The sequence below is a fragment of the Exophiala viscosa genome, assembly GCF_022695815.1.
Source record: "Exophiala viscosa unplaced genomic scaffold EDD37scaffold_6, whole genome shotgun sequence".
Taxonomy (NCBI): domain Eukaryota; kingdom Fungi; phylum Ascomycota; class Eurotiomycetes; order Chaetothyriales; family Herpotrichiellaceae; genus Exophiala; species Exophiala viscosa.
In genome coordinates this window covers 897,919-920,155 of record NW_026944358.1, presented here as the reverse complement: position 1 = coordinate 920,155, position 22,237 = coordinate 897,919, and the positions used below count along the sequence as shown (strand labels likewise).

The 22,237-nt window shown below is 51.9% G+C and overlaps 8 protein-coding genes across 8 annotated transcripts; 6 read left to right on the top strand and 2 right to left on the bottom strand.

Moving 5' to 3' along the window:
- Positions 1 to 24: 24 nt before the first annotated feature.
- EDD37DRAFT_632258 (uncharacterized protein) lies at positions 25 to 2,353 on the top strand. The gene has a single exon (XM_062816714.1). It carries the CDS (start codon positions 309 to 311, stop codon positions 2,154 to 2,156), a length of 1,848 nt encoding a protein of 615 aa, XP_062669606.1. The 5' UTR covers positions 25 to 308; the 3' UTR covers positions 2,157 to 2,353.
- An 82-nt stretch (positions 2,354 to 2,435) lies between these two features.
- On the top strand, positions 2,436 to 4,248 carry EDD37DRAFT_632257 (alcohol dehydrogenase). Its single transcript, XM_062816713.1, has one exon. It carries the CDS (start codon positions 2,561 to 2,563, stop codon positions 3,971 to 3,973), a length of 1,413 nt encoding a protein of 470 aa, XP_062669605.1. The 5' UTR covers positions 2,436 to 2,560; the 3' UTR covers positions 3,974 to 4,248.
- A 184-nt stretch (positions 4,249 to 4,432) lies between these two features.
- Positions 4,433 to 5,792, top strand: EDD37DRAFT_681937 (acyl-CoA N-acyltransferase; the record flags this gene model as incomplete). The annotated part of the gene is made up of 2 exons (XM_062819777.1): positions 4,433 to 5,027; positions 5,094 to 5,792. 2 exons carry the CDS (start codon positions 4,433 to 4,435, stop codon positions 5,345 to 5,347), a joined length of 849 nt encoding a protein of 282 aa, XP_062669604.1. The 3' UTR covers positions 5,348 to 5,792.
- A 1,002-nt stretch (positions 5,793 to 6,794) lies between these two features.
- EDD37DRAFT_632253 (uncharacterized protein) lies at positions 6,795 to 7,895 on the top strand. Its single transcript, XM_062816712.1, has one exon. The coding sequence runs from the start codon at positions 6,911 to 6,913 to the stop codon at positions 7,772 to 7,774; it is 864 nt and encodes a 287-aa protein (XP_062669603.1). The 5' UTR covers positions 6,795 to 6,910; the 3' UTR covers positions 7,775 to 7,895.
- Positions 7,896 to 8,078: 183 nt separating this feature from the next.
- EDD37DRAFT_632252 (uncharacterized protein) lies at positions 8,079 to 10,595 on the top strand. Its single transcript, XM_062816711.1, has one exon. It carries the CDS (start codon positions 8,486 to 8,488, stop codon positions 10,487 to 10,489), a length of 2,004 nt encoding a protein of 667 aa, XP_062669602.1. The 5' UTR covers positions 8,079 to 8,485; the 3' UTR covers positions 10,490 to 10,595.
- A 450-nt stretch (positions 10,596 to 11,045) lies between these two features.
- EDD37DRAFT_434485 (peptidase family M48-domain-containing protein) lies at positions 11,046 to 12,449 on the bottom strand. The gene has a single exon (XM_062812710.1). The coding sequence runs from the start codon at positions 12,350 to 12,352 to the stop codon at positions 11,126 to 11,128; it is 1,227 nt and encodes a 408-aa protein (XP_062669601.1). The 5' UTR covers positions 12,353 to 12,449; the 3' UTR covers positions 11,046 to 11,125.
- Position 12,450: 1 nt separating this feature from the next.
- EDD37DRAFT_434515 (mitotic checkpoint regulator, MAD2B-interacting-domain-containing protein) lies at positions 12,451 to 13,914 on the top strand. Its single transcript, XM_062812711.1, has one exon. The coding sequence runs from the start codon at positions 12,613 to 12,615 to the stop codon at positions 13,762 to 13,764; it is 1,152 nt and encodes a 383-aa protein (XP_062669600.1). The 5' UTR covers positions 12,451 to 12,612; the 3' UTR covers positions 13,765 to 13,914.
- On the bottom strand, positions 13,915 to 15,782 carry EDD37DRAFT_434516 (uncharacterized protein). Its single transcript, XM_062812712.1, has one exon. The coding sequence runs from the start codon at positions 15,501 to 15,503 to the stop codon at positions 14,064 to 14,066; it is 1,440 nt and encodes a 479-aa protein (XP_062669599.1). The 5' UTR covers positions 15,504 to 15,782; the 3' UTR covers positions 13,915 to 14,063.
- Between the last annotated feature and the right edge of the window lie 6,455 nt (positions 15,783 to 22,237).

The window sequence follows — 22,237 nt, the reverse complement described above, 5'->3', positions numbered from 1 at the left end:
TAGTTTCCAATCTCACAGATCAACACGCTGGTGGTGGGGGTGTCTTGCCTTGGGTTGGCGTCTGATGCTCTCCAAGGCTCCCCTAGCCGCATTGGGAACATAAACACTTCACCCAATTTACTTGTACACTGCGCGTCGCATCATGTCTGCACCTCTTTCCGCACCCAATTCGCCGCTTTTTCGCACGAAATCACCAGCGGTGCTCTTGATATCTTTCGACGAACCATTCATTCCTCAACAGCCTATCAATGGTTCGGTAGTATTTATCATCGCAGCCAGACCGACGACTGCGCCGTTGCGGTCCGGCCATGGCGCACTCAGTGGCTGCCACCACACCGACACGTGAGCAGCAACCTCTGGAGACTGCAATTCCGTTCCTCCCATCTTCGAGTCCCACGAACAGCATCGCAAGTTCTATACGAGGTAGAGACGATCAGGGCGGGAGTACACTAAAGCGTTACACGTTTACTCCTCAGCGCGTCAAGTCTCTACCACGAGCATGGGAGCGGCGCCCGGCCACACCTTACGTCCCTAGGAACGATGCGCAGAAGATCTGGAAACGGGTGCCACTGGGCGAGGTCACAATACATCATGATGACACGTGGAGAAAGGGCAATACAACACTCAACGCCAGACCTGTCAAGAGATTGAGAGTCAGTCAGTTTGATGAGGACGAGGACAAAGAAAACAGTAACTACGTTCCGTCGAAGTGGGAGGACGCGACCAGCGCCGTCAGTCCGAAACGGAAGGTCTCCGGCTTTACCGTGGTCAATGATGGTCTAGACAGTGGTGAAGATTGTGGTCAATCAAACGAATACGCGGACAGAACGAGTGAAGACGAAGACCCTGCTCCTTCACCATTGGGACGTAGTGCAGGAGACCCGGAGACGACAGACGGAATACTGGGACCCGAACATGATTTGGAAGACGAGGGCAGTGAGGAATGCGCTTCGCCGATTGTCTCAGACTATCTCAGCCAAAGTGAAGATTGTCACATTCACCCAGAGTCCACTGAAACTCTTTCCTCCACCAATATCGTCAGTAACGCATCCATTGCCGCCTCAGATGCATTCACCAAAACTACTCTTCAGTCGACGATTTCACACATTGGCCAAGATACCGTGACAGAGCCCAATGAGTCGGCCACTGATCAAGCACACGACCAACCCGTTACCTTGGCGAACGAGGATGACACTGCCTATCTTCACGATTTCCTGTCCCGTGCTCGAGCACAGAAGGCGGCAAGGCAACAAGCGCCGACCCAGAATCTGGCGTCGTCAAACGAAGAGATGCAAACGGCCGAGGTGATGTCTGAGGGTCGGGCCATTTCACATGTCGAGGATGCCAACAATAATGCTTTGATGACTTCATTCGACGAAGATTTAACGTCGCTCCAGCCAGACACTGAACCAGTAGCCGATATGTCTTCCCCTAGACGAAGCTCCCGTCTTGTTACCAGGCTACCTCGACCGCAGAAGCCCGTGACAAGCTTACCAAACACGATATCACTGAAACGCCTGAACGGCACTGAATTCATTGCAATGCAAAAAGAAGTCCAATCTTTGGCGATTGCTACCCGGACCAACACGAAACGTAACAAGGGTGATTCGGTCGCGGTCTCGATCAAACTCATGCAATTACACGCTGAGGCGAATGCGAAAGCACTGGAGCCCGAGGTAAAGTCTCCAGAGCTGAAGAAACGGAAGAAGAGATCGAAGCAAGTTAACTGGGATGCAACTATTGCCCGATATCAGGACGGAAGTCCTCCGGAGGAAGATATGCCAGAGCAGGACGACCAGGACGAGCCACGGGCCGCAGCTGAAGGGGCGGTGGAAGACAGCAGTCAAGAGCCTGCGCGACAGTCTCAAGTGGTGGGTTCAGAAGAGAAGCTGCAAGTCGTCAGAAAGGTGCGGAGGTTGAGGAAGTTGAATGCCGGCACGGTCAACGGGACCCCGGCGCCAAAGCGGACCTTGAGAATGAGCCTTGTAGGGTCGCTACCTACTGGCCCGACAACGGATGAGACGGACAGTAACAGTCTACAGGAACAGAATCAGACATCTGCTGAGAACTGTAGACCGGACAGTGCGCGACTGTTTGTTGGCACAAGCGAGAAGCGTATACAGACGAGGACTCGAGCGAGGCTGGGACAGGCTTGATGTTCAGTCCGCAAGGACTTGCAGTGAGAGAGTCGTTGAGAAGCAGGTGTGTGCTTGTGTTTGGGACGACAGACCATCATCAGCTAGATGTTATGTACGTACTGGGTGTCCCACGTGGGTGTGCATATACCTCGGGCATCCTGCCAGCTGCCATAGGAAGTATAGCCAGCGAAGTCATATCACTCCATCACACTATCTTCTATTTCATGACTTTGCAAGGTTGATCCCTGACCCTCGGCAGGACTGTTGTCCCGCTATAAAGTACATTCGCATGAGTGTACCTTGATTGGCGGATTTAACGGGGCTTGGTCGAATCGGCGCTAACACCTGCTAAGTAGTTGACGCTAAACCCTTTCCTTGGTATATGGTTAGATCTGCATCTTATATCTGTCCGGGTTGTTGTTATGATCGCTAGCTTCACGGTGTGTTGCATTTTGGTTTGCAACACCCCGGAGATAACATATGAGGTGCATGAACTTTGGCATGGGCTGTATGACGGTAAGAGTGATCGGTGCACGTATATAAGTGCTCTACCTTCGTCTGCTAACCAACGTGAACGTCTCATCATCATCTGCACCCCACTTGGCATCCTCTCAATATCCTCGTACGAAGAGCAGGTATTCCCTCTTGAGTATTCACCGTGTTCAAAGGTAACGACCATGTTGTCACTCCCATCATTCCACAAAGCGCTCCGGCAGGATGTCTACGCTGAACCACCAACCGTGCAGACCGTCCCGACACCGCAGCCCACGCTCGGGTCAGCTGTGCTCAAAGTCGAAAAGGCCATGGTGCTTAACTACGCAGGCGATATTTACAACGGCAAGCGCCAATATCCCTACCCTGTCCCATTAACCCTCGGATCCAGCGCCATCGGGCGTGTCGTGGCTTTAGGTCCCGACGCAGTGTCCCTTAAGGTCGGCGACTTGTGTCTTCTGGACATCACGATCAGCGCGCGTGACGACATCGGCGGTCAAGCCGGTAGTACTTTCCTGTCTGCGATTATCGACGGTTTCACACCTGCGAGTAAGAAGCTCATGAAAGATGTGTGGCGCGACGGGGCGTTCGCAGAGTACGTGCGTTGGCCACTGGAGAATTGTCACGTCGTTGACGAGACTAAGACCAAAGCGTTGGGGTACCGGATAGAGGATCTCATGTACATTTCTAAAATGCTGGTGAGTTATGGTGGGTTGGGGCCCGGGTGTGTGGATGTTCGACCTGGGGAGACGGTGATTGTGAGTCCTGCGACGGGCGGGTTTGGAAGTGCGGCTGTGCATGTTGCGCTTGAATTGGGGGCTGGAAGGGTCATTGCTATGGGACGGAATGGGGAGGTTTTGAGACAAGTCAAAGAGGCGGAGGGTGAAAAAGGAAAGAGAATCGAGTGTGTTGGGTTGACGGGGGTTTGGGAGGAGGATCTACAGGCGTTGAAGGGTGTTACCGGTGGTGCTGGGGTCGATGTGTTCTTTGATGTGAGTCCGCCTGCGGCGTCGGGATCAGGACATTTGAAGGCCGGTGTTATGGCGCTGAAGAAGAGCGGGAGAGTGTGTTTGATGGGTGGAATCCAGGGAGATATTGGACTGCCGCATGAGAGGATTATGCATTGGAATTTGACGGTCAAAGGCAAGTGGATGTTTGAGCGGGAGGATGTGAAGGCTATGATTAGGCTGGTTGAGACGGGTGTGGTGAGGTTGTATCAAGAGGATGGGATCAAGCCGTTTGGTACGCGATGTGAAGGGAAGTACAAACTTGAGAAGTGGCAGAAGGCGTTTGATGAGGCTGCACGGGTTGGAAGTGATGGATTTGTGCTGATTGAGCCATAGATGGGGTTGGTCGGAGCATCAGAACTCGACACTGTTGCTTGGTGGATGAGGAGGGTCTGACAGGCTGAAGGTGGAGTCTGCGAGCTTGTTCTCCTACGGCCAGATTTCTGGCTTTTGTTCCTCGATATGGCAGTCAATGAACTACTCAGGCTTCCAGTCTCAGGCCGTATATTCCTGTCGTTCTCGATGTTGCCTGGAAACACGTTGGCAGAATGAATGCAGGAGGCCAGGTATGAGGTGGTAACGGAGAAACGGCGATTCGGACATGACCGAGCTTTACTTAGTTAACATGGTGCCTACAGTACCATAAGAGTCATAATTCAGATACCTACCTTGGTATATCATTCACGACGTAATGTGCGAGGCAGATGTAATATCTCTAATACCGATAGATGAGTTCCCGTACACATCATACTTTGGGTCTTCCATCCTGAGTATCAAAAAAGTATCGTGGACGTGATGGCGCCAACAGCAGAAGCGGCACCTATCTCTTCATCAGTACCACCTCCAAACACGGTCAACTACACGATTAAGCGCGTCACCTCCGAGTCTGACATTCCGGCACTTGCTCGACTATCAGATATCGCCTTGAGACCGGACTCCTTGCATAGATTTGCGGAGCGTTACAATCCTCCGGGCTTGTATGAAGATACTGTACAAAAATTGACGAATGCGTTGCGAGACACGAGAGGATGGTGTCACCTATTCAAAGCCGTCCTTGTGCCGGAATCTGGTAGTGGTGGGCAAGACTCAGATGCTGAAGAGATCATCGTGGGTCTCGCGCAGTGGAAATTGGGGTACGCTGAGATACCGAAATTTGCTGCCTCCAGCACCGTGCAAAAGAGCGACAGTTCTGCACCATCCGAACCAAGCATATCGGGTGTTGCTGTTGCAGATACGATGAGCCAAGGTCATGCCACAGTCAGTCCCTCAGAAGACGCGGTTTCGAACGTGGTGTCGACGCACAAATCGCCCGCTTCGAACCCCTGGGAGGACAGCGGTCGCAAGCTGTTCAGTTCATACTCTACAAACATCGGAGACCAAAGACATTTGTGTGAGTCCCTGCTTACCAATAGCTCATCATTATATCATCTTGGACTTCTCATACTGACCTTTCCAGATTTGCACCGATTGATTGTCCATCCATCTTATCAGCGCCAAGGGATCGGACAGAAGCTCCTTGACTGGGGCATCGAGGTTGCCGATCGTGAGAATGTTGTTTCATGGCTCTTTTCGCGACCTGTAGCATCAAAGCTGTACCTGCGTAACGGCTGGGAGGTTGTGGACATAATCGAGTATAATGTTCCCGATGACGATATAGAGGTTGAGCCTGGCATTGCCATGTTGAGGCCGTCCAGTGGTCGGAACGAATAGTGGTGCATGCATGTTCCTATATTGAGAGCAGAGACAACAGAAACATGCTTTCTCGTCGCTGTGAGAAGATTCCATAAAGTGAGGCCGTAGCAACCACCTTTTCTGCCAAGGTCGATATTGTGCCACACCTCCCACAGTCAGACCACCTCGCCGCCTTGCGAAAACAGTCACCCAAGTATACAAAAAAGTCTTATAGATCCAGGGTCGAACAAGATCCGAAAGGGCAAAAAAACGACTTGCTCTGGAACCCAAGGGTGATCAGTCCTTGAAGTCCAGGCAGCGAAACCCCCGCCTGCACAGCGCCAACCATGGTCTCTGGCAGGGATTTTTCCGAACGCCCGTTGTCGAGTTTCGCCAGCGTTAGGTTGTAGTCTGTCACGAGGGAAACACCTGCTTGAGCTGGCCTTCAACCAACTCTGCCAACTCGGTGTATGGCTGTGATAAGAGCGGTGAGCGGACTAGACAGGTCAGCGTTGAAGCAGTTTTTGAGGAATATAAAACATAAACCAGGCATTTTCCCTCTTAGTGAATGAGTGAGTGCCAAGGAGGAGGCTTTCCTTGTGAATGTACCGTAGCCTCGTCGATTTACCTACCAGGTAGCCTCGTGGTATGATAGGTAAGGCACAGTTCGCATCATTTCAGTCCCCAATTTCGAAGAGTCCTTTCGCAATGTGCATCTCTCGACTAGCGATTCTCTCTCCCTGTATAGTTACGAAAGATACTGCGACGGCAAGCCACTTGTAAGTCACCAGATTCCAAAGCAAACTCGGTGCGAACAGAGGTCCAAGCAGACACGAAACCGCAACACACTGCAGTCAAAGGCTGTCGTTCATCTTGCAGACTAGTGTCAGCTTGGAGCATGAGAGCACGCGATTGATCATGAAAACGTCCAACCAAGGCCAATTCCAGCCTGCATGGGCAATGATTTGCAGTAAAGATGTGGTTCGCAAAAAAGAGCAACAACAACATGACTCTGTGCCGACGATCTGCCGTCTCGGCGTCTGGTAAACATATCTGGCATAGGACTTAAGACTTCACAAACTTCTTTCCTTATGGAACACCCTATCATCTTTCCCCTACCAAGGCGCTGACGCCAACGTCTACGCTCTGGCTAGTGCTTGAGGTCATGCTCCGGTTGAACCGAAGAAAACCTCGGCGCCTACTGCCGGCACGAAGAATGACTTGTTCCCTTTTGCGGTACGGCTACAGGTATGTGTCACAGTGAACAGATCGTGAGGTCTGCCTGGGTAAGAAGCTGGCTTCCTGTTCACTATAACTGCGCGATCGCCTACCTCTCATCTACTGTTTTCACAAGACTTCTTCCTTTCTGATTTCTCAACTTTTGCAACTTTTCAGAGATTTCCTTGTAGGACAAACCACCACAACAGCAACAAGCCATGGGTGCACTCCTGGTATTCCCGGCTATTCTCCTCCCTCCCATCGCTGGTGTAGGTCACCTCTTTCGCGCAAAGACATCATCATGACTAACCCGGAATACAGGCAGCTTTTGGCATCGTTTGCGCCTTGGACAAATATGGTTGCCATGATCTTTCCTACACCAAGATGACTAGGAGGTCCGTCGACGGCAGAGTGGTTACCATCATCAACGGCATGGGATCGTGGGAGGATGCGACACTTGCTGGGGCTGCCCTGTACGGCGCTTATGGGACTGACGGCAACATTCTGGAATCCCCTAAGATCGTCATCAACAAAACCAATCCCTCGTACGACTTTGGTCCGTTCGACAACGGCCTGAAATCCTTCTACGTCACCAACTCGGGCACGAACCCCATCTGTGTCGCGGGCGTCATTGTCAACACGCCTGACGGTGAAATGGCTCTGTCCGGGAATCTGGCAAAGGTCTGTCATATAGACAACTACGAATCGAAAGACAGTGTCGCGACACCCGACAGTGCATGTGTCTGGGTTGATCGTCACGGCTCGAACGGCATCAAGGTGCCGGGATTGATGTTTGATCTTACCGTGATGGATGAGGAGAGAATTGAAGCATCAACCCCTATCACGAACGTCCAGGACTTGTGCATGGCGCCGTTCATGATGGCAGCAACACTACCCGTGAAAAGGGATTCCGAGAGCATTGCAACGGACTGTGCGGACTGTACTGATTTCCGAACCCAATTGATCAAGAGTGGGCGCAAGGGTAATAGCGCTGCACGACTCTGCGCCGACAAGTCTGCGATTGGCCCTGACTTTGTCAGCTTGGAAGAAAAGCTTTACTGCGACATGGAGACTAGACATATGTATCCCCTTTGCGACGACAAGCTGGCCTTTGATGGTCGTTGCTTCGACACAGACCATGATGAGTTGGTCGAGTCGAATGACAAAGTCTCAGGCGGGAAACGTGATGTTCAGGAGGAAGAGAAGAATGTTGTCAAGACCTTTGAGAAGGTAGAAATTTGGTATTAGGGAGGGCATTTGGAAGACAGCATGGTGTCAATGACTACAGTCTACCTGGTAGAAAGGCACTGGTAGGTCCTGTAGTAGTTAGTTCAAGTCTTTTGGATATTTTTTTCTTCAACAAAAGCGGGTATGTCCTAAGATCAGCCCTTCTAAGGGATCTTGCAGCGGCCTGAGATACCTTATGGGTCCCCTAACGCCGGTTATTGGCAAGCTGCCTATTCCTGCCTTTTAGGGCGTTGACAGGTGCCTACCACAACACTAGCTTTCCCCAGCTTTTTCTCAGCTTTTCCCATCCATCCAACCGAACTTGCATCCATCGTGCCGCCCGCATCCACCTTCGGCTTTTGAAAGCCTGCGATCGTCTTGATCATCATGTCGCCTTTTGTTTCTCTCACACGACCAACATGTGCTTCTAGATGCCCAACGAACACGAACTCGGTCTCCTCTGCTCTACATGACTAGGAGTCGCAAAACTTGAACCTCCCAACCCAAATTGAGGCAAACCGTTCTCTCACTACTGTATTGCCTCACGATCATCGACCCCGCATCTCGCCAGCATGGACATGAGTGCTAGCCTTGATTCTTGATCACTCTCTTTCAGCTTCTGCGACTCAATGCCCAGCGACGATCGCATGTTTTGGGAATACAGGTGCTGAAGGAGACCACACATATCTATGTTTCACAACCGTCTTGCTCCACTCGTCCTCCCATACCCGAATGGCCGAGTCCTCCGAACCTCATGCTGCCTTACCAGCGACGCCTGACTCCCTCCTACCCTGCGATGCCTGTCGCAGGAGGAAAGTCCGATGCTCCAAGACCGAGCCTTGCGATAGATGCGTGTCGGCTGGTTTAAGATGTACGAGGGAGATTGTTCGCAAAAAGAGAGGCCCGAAAAGAGGATCAGGCTCGGTGATTGCAAAGTTGAGAGACGAAAGTCGCCAGACTTCCTCTCAAGACTCGACTCTCCCGTCCTTTGATCTATCACAGCTACAGCATCACATGCCAGCATTGGAGAGGGCAATGACCGGCGACAGTCCTCTGGCATCAAACCTGACATCTCCGTTATCCTCGCCAACGAGTTCGAACTTTGGCGACACTTTCGGTCCAACGTCAGACCCCTCGAATGTGCCACGATCCGTGCCAAACCTGCAGAATGGGACCGTATTTGAGCCTATCGCTCACACAGCGTTTGCTCAAGCAGGCATCCAGTTCCCTGCATCATGGCAGATGCCACCGTCTGAGCTTCTACAATTTCAAGCACCAGTATCGCCCACTGGGTACATGACGATCAGCGACCTGGCGAACCAAATCTTTCCTGAAGCGCACCTATCTCTAGAGGCAATGCACCCCCCACCCAGGTCGAGTCCGCATTCGCCATCAAGAACATCGACCCCTCTCACGAAGCCCGCATCAATAGACGCCGTGCTTACAAGCGCCGCACCATCTCCAGCATCGACAAGTTCACCTAAGCCGTTCCTTGGACCCAGACTTCTCTACCGGAGCGACTCTGGTAGTCTGCCGACAGAAACACAAATACAGAGCCTGGCCAGTGAGTTTGGGCTTTCTGCATTGCTGATGTCCCAGTGCATTCGTCAGTATTTTAGACATTTGTACTCCATACGTCCAATCATTCACGAAAGCACATTCATGGCCCGCATTTCACAGCCTGAAGAGTTGTCGAACGAAGAGAAAATCTTGGTCTTATCGCTCTGCGCAACCACTGTTCTCCATGCAGCACCACAGTCGGATTTGACCATGGACAAAAAGTGGCAGCTAGGAAAGCAGTTCATCGAACTATGCTTTCTTCTACGGAGCCTGCATGACTGGGCCGAGAATACGACGCTTTTGTCCATACAAGCGAGCTACCATATCTGCGTAGCCCTCTTCGAGCTGAAGAAGCCCCGAGCGCATCATTTCTACATTCGAGAAGCCATTGGTATGGCTCTAGAACAAGGCCTCCACCTCGAATCCACGTACAACGGCATGGACGAGATACAGTCGATCTGTTCACGACGTACCTTTGCCCTGCTCTTCATCACCGAACGTGGTCTGGCTATCCTCCGCAACAAAGCGACACAAATTACTCGTTTACCACGCCTTTCGACAGAGTACTTTGACGAACAGGACGGCATCATTCTGGCCGGGTTCTCAGCTTTGGCTAATCTCTTCTCAATTCTCGACGAGAAATTCGTACGCCTATGGAGTACATCGACCGGCGATCTGTCCTCTGCAGACGAACCGATCGATAACATTGCCGCGTTGCAGCACTCGCTCAATGAGACGTCGTTTGAGCACTTCGCCATGACGGACGTCCAGAAAGCCGACGTCCTCATCACACATCAATGGCTCCGTCTGATATTCTGGCAAGCATCTATGAGGCAAGGCCTGATCAGCTACGCGGCGTCAGATCCGATTTTCCTGTCCACATATCCCATTGCGATCGCCAAAGATTTGTGCGTGGCTCTTAACGACGTTTCGACAGATGCAATCCTCGTACACGGAATGGGCATCTTTGAGAAGTTGTTTGAAGTGACTTACACCTTGATGGATGCTTTGACAATTGCCAATTGTAATTGGTCTGATAGTCAAGAGTTGCGGTATCTTTTCAACGTGCTGAGTGCCAGTCCGAATAGCCAGAGTACATATGTCAAAATGTTGAGGACGAAGATCGAGACCGAGACGAGTCCGGGGCCCAGTCCGCCTGTGGGTGTGAATGGGTAGAGCAAGGAACCGTCGAGAGTTTCGTACTGGCTTTGCTTTTCTGATAAGGAGGAGAAGGAAAGGGATTGAGAATGGGAATGAGATACCCCTGTTAATAGGATCAGTCTTCGTGCTGATCTAGTATACATGAATTACTACGTCTTTTCATGCGCTGTGCACTATGATACTATGGCAGGTGAAAGTAAGAGTCCTCCCACCCGGAGCGGTGAAAGAGAGGTTTTCTTCAGCAATTTATGCTTAGATTCAAAAAGATCCTCGGAAGGGTTTCTAGGTCGAGGCGTGAAGCTGGACTTGCACGGCAAGAAACGGGATGAGTGAGCTGAGGCTGGCCGGAGAATACTCAATACCAGGGCCTTGGTGAACTCAACGCCCAATACATCGGGAGTAGTCTCAGGTGAGTGATGAGTGTTAGGGTTTAATTGATCCGAGGTAAGCCCAAGTGATGCTGGTATAAACCTGCATATTCGACGTGACATAAGGCCTTTGGAGAGAGCGGTTTTGAAAGATGATCTGAGAGGGTTCTTGTTTGGTTTTGTCGTGTCGTCAATAAGTCATAAAGGCCAGGTGATAAGGCAAGAGATAGTTGTACAAGTATGTCAGGACAGCTCCAGAGACACACCATGACCGAAATTCGTGCTAGCCTGCCTTTCTGCCAGAGGTCGCATCTGCGGGACTTGGCAAGATATTCATAAATCTGGCTGTTGTGACGGCTAGGTTCGTATAGAAAGGTCGGATGGTCTGCATGAGACTTGATGTAACCGAGTTGAACTCAGCTGCAAACTCGTCTGGTGCCTCCTGGATTTGTCGCCCTAGAGCTCCTGTAAAGTCCTTCGCATACTGGCTCGTTATGCTACAGTCTTTTTCATTGTACCTGTCCAGAGCTTGTGGTAGCCATTGTTTGATATGGTCGATACGGTTGTATGTGCTGGGATGGGTGGAGAGGAATTCCAGCTGAGTGACTTTCTCGGCCTTGGCCATCCTCTCCCAGAAGGCGACTGCTTGTCGGGGATCGTAACAGGCTTCTGCCATCATCAACAGGCCGATGTGGTCGGCTTCTTCCTCTTGAGTCCTTGAGTTGGGCAGAGAAAGAAGGAGTTGCGCGATCTGGTTTGAGAGGCCTCCACTCCAGTCGAAGAAAAGGGAAACGCCGAATGCGAAAGCATATGCCCATATTTGGCCCGATATCCGCTCCGCGACGTGGTGGGCAACGTTATGAGCGATCTCGTGGCCGAGAACAGTGGCTACACCGTCTTCGTTCTGGCAGATTGCTAATATTCCCGTGAACACGAAGACCTTGCCTCCAGGCATGACGAAGGCGTTCTGTATCTCTGGCGCATCAATAACATTGATTTCCCAGTCATCGCCGGCCAGACCACCGGTTGTGGGTAATAGTCGGTTGACCACACGGGTGACAATCTTGACCTTTTGGTGGTTTGGAGGCAGGATTTTGCCCCTGTATTCTTCGAGCTGCTGTTTGTACTCATTTGACGATCCTGCAACTTCCTTTTCGGCCTCAGGGGAGAAGATGTTGAATCGTCGACGATTTGTAACCGGTACTTTCTCCAGATTGTACACGTAGAAGACAACGCCGCCCGCACCGATGGTCATAACCACTCCTCGATAGTTTCTCCAGATATATTGAGCTCTGTAGACCGGAGCAATTCTGCTCCATTTCTGCTGCTGGGCGCCGCCATCCGCCGCCTCGGCTGTGATTCTGGGGTATTGTGGAGGGCTATCGAAAGGACGATATCGCCGGGCTTGTTTGAGCGGGGTGTTTGAGAAGGGACGAGACCGTGTGGTGTTGGAGGTCGTCCTGAAGGTCGCCCTTGAGGCCGTTCTCAGGCCAACCCGGAAGGCAATCATGGTACCAAAGCCGGGAGCCCTTTGACGTGAAGAGACGTGATACAGATGTTGGAAGTGGGAAGGGGGCCTGGCGTCTGGCCGTTTGCTCTTATGTTTGGGCTACCCGCATATCCGCAGTTTACAGCCCTCCGCAATAACGCAGCAATTTTCGGAGATGCAGCCCGACTTCTTACATTTTTACTCCGCAACATCTTCAACACTTCGACGTCAGGGTTTATCATTTCGACGTCAGCCTGCCTTTGCCGGAAACCTAGTCAATCATGTCACTCGTCACCTATTCTGACTCGGAAGGCTCAGACGACGAGACGCCTCAGACGAAGGCCGTTGCACCGAAACCTCAAGCCGCGGCCACCAATAGAAATTTCACGGTCAACAAGGCAAATCCAAGAAAGATACAAGTCAAGTTGAACGGTTCTCCTACGAACGGAGATGACGATGGAGAACCAGCGCCCAAGAGACCGCGCGTTGGCGCAGGCGCCTTCAGTGGCTTCAACAGTATGTTGCCTGCGCCAAAACGGGACGCAGACGCGAAGTCATCAGCGAAGCCCGCAGCCAGAAAAGTCTTTAGTCTAAAGACGGGCGCAGAACCAGGGTTCAGTCGTGAGGGAGATGCCGAACTGCGGCATTTATTCGCAGAGCAAGACGCTGGATCAGGCCGACAGGATGGAAATAAAGAGGATGATACTATACCTGCAGTGCCCAAGAAGACGGATGTCACTGGAAGCAGTACGGCAGAAGTCCCCTTGAAGGGCAACCCATTCATGTTCAAACCTCTGTCTGTGGCACGCAACAACAAGAAACCGAAGCGCAAAACGGATCCATCCAAGGCCATCGCCTCAAAGCCTTCAGATGTTCCAGTACTGGCTTCGTCAACTACAATAAAGACAGACACAACGGACCAGCCCGAGCCTGCGCCTGCGCCAAAGAAAGTCAGTCTTTTCGGGCTGAGCAGTGATCCAGAGCCGCACATTCCACTTCCGCTTGAAGACGAGGAAGACGAAATCGTGGAGGTTCTAGACGACCCAATTGGCGACGAAGACTATTCTGCGGCTTTTGGCAGCCAGGGCCATGCAGTGTCGACCAGCAATCAGGCGCAGTCACTCGACACCATTGCATCCGACCTGAATCTGTCCAAGGCAGAAAGAAGGCAGCTATTCGGTCGTAACGGACGACCTGGAGGCACGGCGATGAACGTAGTCAACTTCAACACAGACGAAGAATATGCGGCGAATGAAGCACTGCGCGCAACTGGAGAACAAATACAGCACAATCCCGTCCGGTCCATTGCCCCTGGCAAGCACAGCTTGAAGCAGCTCGTCAGTGCAGCGACAGGCCAGAAAGATGCCCTGGAAGAGAGCTTCGCTACAGGAAAGAGGAACAAAAAGGAGGCTGGAAGCAAGTATGGGTGGTAATGATAATACTTTTCGATGAATATTCTTCCTAGCCCAGAGCCTGCTCTGTCATCCTTGACAGAACCCAATTGACAGTATTTTTGGCCCAGAGCCTGCTGTCCTCGAAGACAAAATCATATCACTTTTCCGAGCAATCAAACAGTCCAGAACTCCATAAAAAGCTAACGCCCTGCAGAACCTCTCGAGACTGGGAGTCACCTCGTCGACCGCTGCTTCCCAACCATGTACTCTCAGTATCGACATGTGCTGTGCAATGCCCCACCTTCCTCAGTCAAAACCACGAAGGGACCTTGCGCACACTACTCAGCTACTGCGTTCATGTCAATCCACTCTTCGTCGTCGTTGTCGTCCTCCTCCTCCTGCCCCGTACCGTGGCTTGCTCCATCATCTTCTTGACGCTCGTTTCCAGCATTCTCCTCCTCTCGTGGTGGTTGGGCTGGGCGTCGCTCGAGTGTCCTAGCCAACGACCCAGCTACCAGCGGTGTTGTCCTGCCCAGCACCGTTGGAGTTGTGGAAGCCCCGTGAGGTGGACTTGGGTTGAGGCTGCCGTCAGCAAGATAGATATGATGCGCGCCCCAGTTCAGATCTGGAAAACGTGTTGGATACTGTCCCGTCTGAATCTGGCCGCCCGTCGTCTCGAATGCAGGAGCGTGTCCGTTGCTCTGCTGCCTGGCAATGGCGCTCGACGCAGGTCCATCATTGTCTCCGAACAGTCGCGGACGGAGGTAGACGTCTTGCCCTCGTCCAATGCTGCCGTACGCAGTGAATGGTGATGGTGCCTGGGTTGTTGTTATCGGGCGGCGTGCGGAGGAGCGGCTTTGTCCACCAGCTTGCGCACTGCCGTCGATTGGCTGCCAACGAGGTGGCGGCTCGCTGCAAATGCTTCGTTGGTTCTGCAATTGAGGACCTGGCGCATGTAGGACTGAAGGGCGTATTGTCGGCATCTGTGAGGGCGGCTGTTGAGGAGTCACCAATGCTGAACCTGTTGGCTGTCGTGCGGCTGGTCGCTGGTGAACTTGAGGAGGCTGTGGAGGTGCAAGAGGCGTGGTGTTGTTCGGGCTCGCTGAGGAATTTGTGCCACCATTGTTGTTGCCGCTGTTGGGATCTTGATGACCGCTTGCGCCATTGTGGCCTGCTTGGTTGTTCTTCTTCATCTCGGCGAGCTGTCTGCGTGATGGTCTTCCAGGCGGATAGACACAGCTGTTTCTGAGTGTTTTGCTACTGGCACAATTGCCACAAGCAGGTTTTACGCCGTCGCACTTCTTTCGCTGAAGTATGCAACGCTCGCAACGCTCACTTGATGTTGAGGAAGTGGAGGGCACAGTCTGGGGAGGTTGATGCGATGGAGGAGATGATGAGTTGCCGTCCTGAGCCTCAGGGCCGTTGGTATTTGTGATGGAGCTGGCAGGCGGGAGAGGGGCAGTGCTCCGAGCAGTTGCTTGACTTTCCATGAGGTCTAAAGCACTTCGTGCGATAGAAGAGGGCGATGAAGGTGACGAAGCAGCGTCACTTGTATTTGGTGATGGAGAGGCAGTCTGTCTTTCAATCGACCCGCACAAGGCTTCCGTCTCAGGGGCAGGGACGCCCGCGCTCTTCTGATCTTTGGTGTCCATTGTGGTGATCTTGCTGTTGTGTGGACAAGGAAAGGCAGGGAACAAGCTCGCGGATTTGGAAGAGACGCTCCTGGCAAAGAAAGGTCGCAGGCAAAAGTCGCAGATGCCTTTGTTTTCTTTTCCCATACCGCGTGAGGTAGTGATGCTTCACTTCACTTTGCTGCATCGAGCACCGCAGATTGCCAAGCTGCAAATATCTCCCATACAGCATGTGTACCGCACGACAAGGGCGGTGAAATAGCCCGTACCTGGGTAGCATTGTCGCATCTTGCTGGAAACAGCTGTTCCCGCATGTCCAAAAGGAGTTCATGCAAGTCGTGCAATTTCATCTCGGTTCCCCAAAAGGCCGGCAAAAATGGGTTATGATGCGCCCGCTGAGCAAGACGTTGGTATTCCAAACTCGCGTCTCGAGTCGATAACGCTCTTGAACGCAACCGTGAACGCCTGCAACGGCTTTCTCCTGCGATTGTTGCCCCAAAGGATATGTACAACCCGTGTCGAGAGTCAAGACGTCTGGCCCCTGTCATCTCAGCCTCGCACGTGACAGTGTCCACAGTCTCGGCGATCCCGGCCCATTTACGGGTCAACCATCTTGCTTCATCCTGCTTAGCGCTCTTCACTGGGCGATCTGCTGTTGATTTCAAAGAGAAAGCGAGCATCTTTAAACATCATATAGATTCAGTATGCCGGGCTGGGTGATCCGTGTCCAGCTGGGTCCTGACGGGAACCCTTCGTTGATCGCCCTGGTCCGGTACTGCTTTCGCTGTCGTTATCAAGCCACACCACCAAAGAAGACGACACACACCGGAATGATTCCCGATGTACAATCTGCGAGGACACGATGCTCAGATTTGAATATATATTTCATATATCGAAGACAGGCAAATTGGTGGTTCTTGGGAAGAAGTTCCAGCCCGTCATACACCAGGCCACGATGGAACTTATACCTTTCCAGCACCATAACACACAGAAGAACCTTCCAGAGCCAGCAATCTGACACTTTCTCATGCAAATCGCAATCCCAAACTTTGGCTGATTGCGTAGGCCAACCCTCCCAAACAGCCAAATATCTCGTCAGGCTTTATTTAGCCTGGCAAGGAGTTTTGCCCAAGGAAACAGGTTTGCCAGAGAAACCCGGCTTCGCGTGAGGATAGGGACAGACCAAAACCTCTCTCCTCGGCTATTGCTATAGCACGGAAGCGCGTCGGCGGCGTCTGCGATGTGCCACGAGCAACCATTTTCATGAAGTCTCAGCAGAGATCATGGGCGCAAATGGGTATCGAGCTTCATCAAGCAGGTTGTTGACGTCTGCAAGAGCAGTGCCGGTGGAACACCTGCCATGCTCTGGGATGTTTGTTGGGGTCTTTTACAGGGAGAAAGGAAAGGATGTGCTGGACAACGTCGAAATACACGTCCATATTATCTGTCAATCTCATTACTCATCCCATCATCCTATCGACTCTCTCATACTTCGATGGCCATTCAGCCCTGAACATCCACCACACTCCCAAACCACCCCTTCAGGGCGGTAGCCAAAACACCCGGCAAATCCCTCACATCCCTGACAACGAGATAATACGGGAAAGGAAAGTCCTCCAGGTACCGTTTTGTCCTTAACTTCATCTCGCCGGTTGCAGAATTTGGATCTGGCTCATAGACAGCCTCTTGCATCTCAAGAATAGAATCGTGCCCGGCGTCGACAATGACGAAGACGATAATGATCTTCTCAGCTTGTGCCTGCCTCACCAATCGTGCAATGCCCTGATGGTCCGAACAATGTCCGTCACTCACGATCAACTGTAACTGCCACAGATCCTCAGCCGTGCTATGTCCCTTGAGCCTGGCGTCGCGGAAGAGCTGGATACTTTCCCGGACCATGTTCCTTACATTCGTTCCACGTTGGTTGAAGCTGAATGAGCGGAAGACGTTGACTCCTGATTCTGCAGGCGAGAATGGCGTGCCGAACGGATGAGCGACACGAATGTGTTCTTCGTCCCCGAATCCGACAACACAAATCTCACCGACTTCGAGCATGGAGAGGGCTTTAGTGAGCATAGCCAAGGTCTCGAACGCAAGCAAATCGGCGCCGGACTCACTCATGGATTTGCTGTCGTCAACAGCGACCATGATCTGGTAATTTCGCTTGCTGGGCACGGATCGCCGCATCCAAATCTTGTCGCGTTTGTAGTTGGATGCGATGTAAGGGATGATGCGCTTGATGTTGAGACGTTTGCCAGTGCGGTAGTCACCACGGAGTTTAGTGGCCGTTGTTGGGGATAGAATGAGACGGAGCTGTTCAGTCAGGAGGAGGGAGAATTGATGCGTCGTAGTCGAGCACTGGTTCCAGAGCTGCACCGCATCAGATGTGCTTGTTGGTGGAGAAGCAATAGCAGAATCCTGATTGAGCTCCAGATGCTCGATATCGGGAGCTAGATCCTCCGACGCACTGTCCATATCTCGCTGCTCGCTAGGTAGCTCAGCATTTTGTCGGTGATGGCCTGGAACGAAAGCTCCGCTCCCATCAACCTCGCTTGCCTTCGACTGAGCTTGCAAATGATTGAGTCTTTCTGCAATGTTTTCGGTCGTTTCGGGCTCAAGAGCATCCGGTAAATCAGTGTTTTCATCGATGTCCAGCTTGTCGTCTTCGATGGCTTTGCTCTGGTCAAGATTTTGAGCCTGATCTCCGGCCGCGGCACCCAACGCCTGCGTATCCCCTTCGTTTTCATCTTGAACGTGCTCGAAATCCCCATCAGCCATGTCCACATCTTGATCTTGCTCGCCTTCTTGCTTCTCTTGAGACGCCGGCAATATCTCCCGTCGATTGTGCCACTGATCCAAGACATCAGCTAGCTTTCTCAGAGCCTCATCCTGTTGATGCTCCAGGGAGTCAACTTGCCCGGTGCCGCGCTCAGTTGCTCCTTTGCCGGTATCGCCCTGTTCTTGGTTCTCCGGCGCTTTTCCAGGTTGGGACTGTTCCGGATTGGGTTCTTGGTCGGTGTCATTCATGCCTTGTGTCTTCTGCTCCGGGTCGACGGTGTCCTGTAGGTCGTTGGCAGCGCCGGATTCTCCTCCTGCCGTTTCCATCGGTTCTTGTGTCGCATCTTCTTCACGTGTCTGATGATCAACTTGCTCATCCGTCTCTTCATCCGCAGGTTGGTCTTCCATGATTTCGTCATCCTGAGCAACTCCATCCTCTTCATCAGCTTGCTCGGCTGTCTCATCATTATTTTCAACCTCGTCCAGAGACGGTTCCTCCTTCCCTAAGTCATCCGACTCTCCCGCCTCAACCTCTTCATCCGCTGGCTTTTCAATGTCCGAGAATTCGTCCATTCCATCATCGGAGATGTCATCGTCCTTAATATCATCGTCTCCTGCCAACTGTAGCTCTTCGGGTAACTCTAGAGCTTCCTCATTCTCAACATGAGGCTCCATAGTTTCACCTTCTGGTCTTTCGGCTCCTTCGTTCTCGTCTCCGCTGTCATCATCCACCTGCTCTTCACCTTCAAGGCCCTCCATATCTTCATCATCGGCCTTCTCACCGTCGGCTGCATTTTGATCGTCTGACTTGTTTCCCTTGGCTTTATCATTCTTCATTTCTTTTTCTTCAGACTCGTTCTTCAAGTCGTCCCACATCTTCTCATCGACAGCATTAGGGTCAAGATCATCAACCGAACCTGTCTCCTCATCGATGTCGTCGCCGTCCTCGTCTTCAGAGTTGTCTCCATCACGGTCATCGTCAGACTTCTGATCCTCGTGATCTCCCATCTCTCCTTGAAGTTCGTCATTATCCATGTCAACAGCATCATCCACATCTTCCATTTCACCATCTCGCTCTTCTTTCTCTCCTGATTGAGCAAGCTCGGATAAGTCCTCAGCGTCTCCCACGTCCTTGCTGATATCTTCAGCACCTTCACCTTCACCAAGCCCGGTGCCGCTTTCCAGCTTGCCAGTTTGCTCTTCACCGTCTGCAGGCTCAGAAGGACGACAGAAGCCTTGAGTGATGAGCATGTTGAATGAATTCGCGAGTTGAAGGGCAAGGCGGCATGATTCCAGGTGGGCCGCCTTCTGTTGATTGTGCAGGTGTCCAAAGATATGGAAGTACTGTTCAATAACAGGAGTTGCAAGTCTCAACAGACTATATGCTGGCTCATGGTCGTCTTCAGCCAGGCGAAAGAGTTGATCCAACAAAGACGCCAAACTTGCATTGACGGTTTCTGCCTGCATCGAGCGCAGGGCCTGGTTAGCGCAATTGTCAGTTTTGATAAGCCAACCTTCCTCCTTGATGGAATTCGGTTTCGGCTTCTGCTGTCGTAGAGTATCCAATCTTTGCATGGCGACAAAAATCTGGTCAGAGATGGTTCTGATGCTGGTATCGAGCGTTGAGACACTCATCAAGTCGATCCGAATATCATCGCCAGTAGACTCATTCGAGACGAGTTGAGTCCAGGGAATTATCTTCCGCAGGACGAATCCAACGCGGGGCTCTTTGACTTGCCACACGGTGAGAAACGAGCAAATCTCCTTGAGCAATTCCGATGAGTCGTCCCTCAGAAGACCCGTATTTCCTGATTCGAGACTTAACGGCAGCACTGGCAGATCCGCAAGCTTGGATTTGAGGTTCCTGGTTTGGTCTCTATGTTGTTGCATGCCATCGAGTAACTGCTGCACATCGAAGTGGGCATGCTTCGCCTGAAAGCTTATGACACGGTGAGCTAACGTCAAGATCTCACTGAGCCACGCCATCCGCTGGCACAATGCTTGGATGTCTCCTTCCATATCGGAAGACCCTGAGCTTTTTCTCATCGGATACTTTGAGCAAATCCGAAGCAACGAGACTTGGGCCTGCAAATCCTTCAGGGTCTGAGAGGACGAGGCAATGCTTTGGCGTTGACTCAAGATGACCGACAAGAAACCTTCCAAGAGACCGATACCTCGTTTCACTTGACCTTTGGTCAAGTCATCTGAATGCTCCATGTGACCTGCGCGAGCTTGGGCTATAACGTCGAGCAGTTCATGGAACTCGTCGTTGGCGTCTGAGAAAAGGCCGGAAGTATCGAGCATCAGCATGTTAGGCGAAGAAGAGAGAACAATGGCAGACGATGACTGTTTCTCGAGTTCGGATCCGGGGAGATTTTGTCGGATTCCCATCTGAAGGACAGCCTGCAGCGTGTCTGCGAGTAGTCGTTTCTTTCTCTCTTGAATGTGCTTGACGATTGCAGCATTCTCCTCTGTCAACTTTGGTGGTGTCTGCGACCTCAATTCCTTGATCGCCTCATCAAGGTCCTCCCGGAAAGACGCTAATTCCAAGTGGACTTCGAGCTCACTCGGGCTCGATTGATACAGGTGACGCATGATCCTCACGCCGATCAAGGGGTTCGTCAGTCTGTCTGGTCGCATGTTCCAGTCAGTCAATGTCTTCTGGCACTGCTCCGCTGCCAAGGCGACCTCATCTTGTCCCATGAAAGGCTCGGAAAGCCTCGTGAAAGCATTGATCGTACTCGTGTCCGACTGCGGTGATCTGCAAGGCTTGGAGACAGTCACAACTTTGTTTAGAAGTGCGCGATACTTCCTGACAATCTTGAATAGCTTGTGGTGGGAACGACGCGCACTATCCCGGAGGGCCGTAATGTTCGTGTCCTTCCAGCTTGCCAGCTTGATTTGTTCTTTCAAAGACTTTTCCAGCTCCGCTCGACCTGTCCGCACTGAGGTCTCGATAGTGGGCTCATACCTACGGTAGTGCTCGATAACGTTGGCAACGCAGATATGCACCGGCATAAGTAACTCGTCGGCGCCCGCAATACCTGCCAGGGTCTTGCTCAAATTGGTGAGAAGTCCGAGCCTGGAGGAGTACTGGCCTAGCGTGGTTGTCATGAAGAAACCTTCCAAAGTTTGCGCAAGCTCCTTGCAGTATGCTTGGATGTTTTCACCGGTGGCTGCCATCCGTACCGAGTTGTAGATGACTGATTCATACGCAATGAAATACCAGGCTTGCGCGTCTTCCTCATGTCTGCGTTTCTCTTCATCGAGAAGACCGGCCCAAGATAGAAGCTCCAACCGCCTCCAGCTGACAATGAAAGCAGTCATTTGATCAAGCAGCGGACTAACGGACCATTCTCTGCTGGCCACACTTTGCCATTGCGATACAATTTCGTAGAGCTTCTCCGTCTTGGTCATCAATTTCGCAATGGGATCACTGAGGCTCAGATGCAGAACTTCATTGCAGAAAGATAGGACTTCTGCAGGCACAGCATGCTCAGGCCATTTGTTCGCAATGGTATGGAACCGTGATTGCACCTGCTGCACGAGGTTGAATAGCTTCTCGCATTCCATCACGTCTGAGTTGGAGTATATGTTGAGCGCGTCACGCTGCTGATTCGCGCTCAATTCGGCCACCTTCGTCTCCATCTGGAGCATGATTGCGGGCAAAAGATCAGTGAAAGTTTGAGCAGATTGTCTGCTGCCAATGTTCTCGCTCTTCGACACCTCACTGAGTGCACGAAGAGTGTAATGTCGCAGTGCTGCTTGCGGCTCCTGAGCAGTGTAGATCCTCTCTTGCAACTTGGCCAGCTTCAGAGCGACAGCTCGTGCATCATATTTCATTTCATGATTTTCGGGCTGTTCATCCTCGCTGGTGAAGTCAGGAAACATTTCGTTCATTTCCCTGGTCTCATTCTCCTCGTTTTTCGAGGCATCGCCGCGGTATGCGTAGTAGCGTGATTGAACCGCAGCTTCGGCCTGGTCGGCGGTCAAATGAGACTTCCACTCCAGATAGAATTGGTCGAGGACTTCGACCAAACCTTGAATGGGTTTCGAGTTGTGAGTCTGGAGAACGCTCTTCCTGAGCCCAAGGTATTCGAGCC